Source organism: Geospiza fortis, unplaced genomic scaffold, assembly GCF_000277835.1.
Source record: "Geospiza fortis unplaced genomic scaffold, GeoFor_1.0 scaffold34, whole genome shotgun sequence".
Lineage (NCBI taxonomy): Eukaryota > Metazoa > Chordata > Aves > Passeriformes > Thraupidae > Geospiza > Geospiza fortis.
In genome coordinates this window covers 575,598-580,035 of record NW_005054474.1, presented here as the reverse complement: position 1 = coordinate 580,035, position 4,438 = coordinate 575,598, and the positions used below count along the sequence as shown (strand labels likewise).

Genomic DNA, 4,438 nt, shown 5'->3' with positions numbered 1-4,438 from the left:
GAAGGAGAAAGCAGGGATTACAACCAGTGAGACAATGATGCACAGCCCAGGATGGCTGCCAAGGGCCCAAAGGCTCAGACAGATTTGCATACAAGTTTAAATAACAGCTCACTAAGAGGACCCTATTTGAATTTTATTAATTTGTTTATCCCTAAATCTGTCAATGCTAAGGCATATGAATTTTTTTTAAAAAAACTGCTTCAAAGTAGAAATGTGGCTACAGTTTTCAAGGAACTAAAACCTGGTGTGGAACAAGATTTTATTTAAAATAGGAGTTTGAAGAATGGATGCCCCAGTTGCCCTGAGCAGGGATCTGCAGCCCTGACACATTTACACTTTGTTAACACCTCCGTGCCCCAACTGCACTCCTTGCAAGGAAAAGCTCCATAAACTCCTCTCCCTGGCTCTCTAAGCCCATTCTTCCACTAATACCACCTGAAGTTCCCTCCATTCTCCACAAAACCAAACTTTCAGTCCTGCACACACCAAACATTCCCTGGGTTCAGTGGCCCAGGGATATGGAAGTGAGAGGCAGCACTTGGCCTTCTCCTGGCAGAAGAGGCTGATCACTTTTTCTTTTATTTACTGATCCAACTTGTTCCAGACCTCAAGGTGAGACTTTATGGGTCTCAGCCTGCACTGACAACAATTTTGCATGGTTATTCTGAATAAATTTTTTGTTGAATCAATTCCTTTCAAACCTCCATTTCCCACCCCTGAGAAGGGTTTTCTCCATATGGGATCCCCCCTTGCTCCTGCTATCCCACACATAGTGGTTACCCATGGGTTCATGGACAGCCAAAGTTCTGGGTTCTATTTTCTGCAAATATACAATTTTTTTCCTATCCAAAGACTAAAAGTCAACATGGAGCCATTTGAGAACAGTTTCTGTCCATAGGAATTTAACAAAAACCCCACAAGGCATCACTGGGTCTATTACTGGAAGCACAAGAGAATGACTATTGCAAGGTTGCTCCTTTCACATAAATTCATAGCAGCTGAAATCCCAAAATACATCAAACTTCAGGCTAAAGTGACCAGAAAGAGAGAAGTAAGGAAAGACCAGACTGATTGTTCTGGGAAGGGACACATCCCAGGAATGAAAGAAACTGAAGTGGAACAAATCAATGAGCCAGGGGTCAAACAGCAACAGAAGATGGGAGAAAAAAAATTATTCTATGAATAAGAATGAAACAAAGCAAAACTGAGGAAATTTACCAAACTTCATGAAACCAGTCAGGGGGTGGGGTGAGATGTGGGAAAAAGATTTTGGATGGCCACAGGAGCTGCTGGAGCAGCAGACTGCATCTGTGACATCCTAGTGGGACATCTGTTCCAATTACCACGGTACCTGAAAGGCTGCAGCTTCACACAGATTTTGCCTCACAGAGTAAAGACAGAATTATTTAAATAGGCATCTGCTGCCATCCCAAAATTCTTGGAATACTGTAAGCAGTTTAATCCTGTGTGCACACTCAATGTGCCCAAATCCACTGGTGGGGGGCCCAAAAGAAAGGAGAAGCACTGTTTGTGCCAGTATCAAAAGAAATGCTTCTTCCTGATTTGTTTTCCATTTGCCCTTTAAAAATTATGAGCCACAACCTGCATTCATTAAAAAAATGCTGAACATGCAACTTATTTAAAAGGAGACTAAATTTAGCTCTAAAAACCACCAAGCCAACAAAGTTTGCCCCACTGTAAGAGGCAAGTACAAGCTGGCACTGAGTTTTATTCCAAGATTCTGTAGCTGTAATAAAATAAGGACACAAAAGCTGTAATAAAGCTTCTGGAAGCACAGCCAAAACAGAGCTGCACTCCTGCATTTTCCAAGGGATCTTATTAGAGTAAAACTGACCTGACTTTTAATTGCTACAGGTATCCTGGCACACCCTGGGCAAGCAAAGCCTGCAAGGGCAGAGCCAAGGCTTGGCAGCTGCATGGGGGGAATGGTTTTGGACTGGCAGCAACCTAGAGTGTAAAAGAGGGGATAGATTTTTGTTCTGCAGGCAAAAAGATGCTTCCAGTGCTGCAAGAGGCACATCCCCTCCTCTCTGCATTTTGTGGAGATGTTGGTTCAGCTTTTCAGAGCACACAAGGTGGGGCAAGGCCTTTTTTCTCGGCTAACAACAAAATGCAGGGCTGTTCTGCTGCCCACTTCTCCTGAAATGCAGTAAGCGTATCAGCTTATTTATTGAAGTCAAAATAAGCAAAATGCTCATTTGGAAATCTGCTGGCAGCTTAAAAGTTAAAATGAATACCTCACTAGTGCCAGCAGGAGAGCACATCTCTCAGAGTTAGTGCTTGGTGTCATCTGGAAGCACTGATTTACCACTTGATTCAGCTTTTGAAGGTCATCTTAAAGCTAAGAGAGCAACATTTAAGCTTTTTAAATATATCCTTAAATCCTGAGCCAGAGTTGCATGGTGAATTAATAAACAGGCACCAGAATAAAGCAGCATGATCAGACAGCACACAAGTCCCAACACTAATTTTACAAACTGGCATTTTTCCTGCAAAAATCCAAGCCATGAGTCAGGTGTAATGAAAAGCAGCAGGGCTCCAAGTTTGATGTGCAGCTGGGAGATTCCTGTTACTTCCAAAAGAAAATAAATGCAGACAGACACAAACAGAGCCAAAGCCCTGGGTCTGCTCCAGGTAACCCAAGCTCTGCACCACCAGGAACACCAAGGCTGCAATTCCTCCCTGACAGCTCTATCAGTCACCAAACCCAAATAGGTTTGGGGGAAAACGAGGTAATCCACTTTCACTGGAGATGAACAGCTCAAGGCTGAGGAGGGTATGAGGCAGGAGGAGAGATTATGAAATGGGAGCAGCAACCTGTGCAGGGAGAGCAGAGAGAACAGCGCAGGGAGAGACCCTTCAGATGGAGTCAGAACAAAAAAAAAACAAACAAACCCACACTAAACCTAAAAAGATTAACAGCAAATGAGATTGAGAACCAATTGTCTTTGCTCTAAATCAATCCCATCAAACTACCAGTCCTAAGTGGAAACCCACCCAACCTGAAGCAGTGTTAGTTGTCTCATTCCATAGTAAATTCCACCTGAAATTAAAGCAACGGAACACGTTAAAACTCCACTTACATCATCACTTATCTCCTCACTGGAAGTATTCAGAAACCACAGTGCCAATCAAAATAACTCAGAGAGGAGTTACAACAGCAACAGATTTATAGATATGCCCTATCAGGTCTCTGAAGTTAGAACAGAGCCTCTCTTCTGAAACTGTGGTGAAAACAAAACGCTAAAAGGGTTTCAGTTGCATCTGAATGAGGCTGAAATTTGGAATCTCTGAGATATAAGCTCTTAATTCAAAGGTTTTCAGAGAAACATTGAAGCAGAAAATGAAAGTGAAAGCCTAATGAAGCCATCACATACATTCATTTTTCTAGAGACAAGTGGAAGCAAGATAAAGCACGGAGTATGTGTGAGACAACTAATAAGCATTGATAAATGCTCGTTCAAAGAGATGGGTGAGAAAAATCTCCACTCCCATCTTTACAGAGACGGGGGAAAACACAAGAGGGAACCAAGCTGCTGTTCAGCATTAAAACTCACAGCCTACTGCTTCTGGGCATTATACTTGTATAGGGAAACTAGGAGCTAAAAGATGGATTTATTTTAATTATTGGATTTTTTTTTTAACAGGCCAGCTGGTGAGGTGTTCTATGCATTTCAGTTCTTCATTTACATTCAGACGACGCATTTTGAGCAGGACAAGGAAAGCTTTAGCCCAGATGACCTCCTAAGTTCCTTCCCAGTTCTAATTACTGCATCATTAAAAATACTTATAGGAGTAAATATCCAGTCTCCTCACAGCCTACTCCGATTTTCCACAGTTTACAGAAGTGGCATAACAAAGATATAATAGAAAAGGTATAATACAACACCAGACGGCTTTTCACCCTCAGAACAGCGTTTATCAGCCCTGCCGAACCTTTATATTCACGTGTGCAAATAAAAATCGATCTCAAGGGGCAATGAGGAGCATCCAGCACCCCAGAAAACAGCCGAAGTTATTAAAAAGTAACTCAGAAATAACGCATCAATGGCCAAAGTCGCTGCTAGCGGCTTGGGCCCATGATGCAGGCAAACCCGGGATTTAAAAGCCCCGAACACAGCCTTACCTGGCTCCCTGTTGATCTCTATCTCGAAGAAGCACTGGGGCCGGTCCTGCACCCCCATGGCCGCCCCTCGGCCTCGCCACCTGGACACAAAGCACAGAAGGAGCCCCCGCAGTCCCTCCCTCCGTCCGTCCCTCCCTCCTCACCCAGGGCTTCAATTACAGCGGGGCGGCTCCGCCTCAGCCCCGACCCCGGCGGCGGGGGAAACTCGCTCTGAGGGGAAGCGGTTCCTGCCGCGAACGCGCAGCCGGGCTCGGCGCCGTCACCGCGGCCCATCACTTCCTCCTCCCATCC

General features: G+C 44.3%; 1 protein-coding gene across 1 annotated transcript in view; it reads right to left on the bottom strand.

The window, feature by feature from the left end:
- The window catches only part of NKTR (natural killer cell triggering receptor), a 38,380-nt gene extending 34,109 nt beyond the window's left edge, over positions 1-4,271 (bottom strand). Inside the window, exon 1 of the mRNA XM_031062954.1 lies at positions 4,148-4,271. Coding sequence (XP_030918814.1) covers positions 4,148-4,205 — 58 coding nt within the window. The 5' untranslated portion in view covers positions 4,206-4,271. The remainder of the gene's footprint in view (positions 1-4,147) is intronic.
- Between the last annotated feature and the right edge of the window lie 167 nt (positions 4,272-4,438).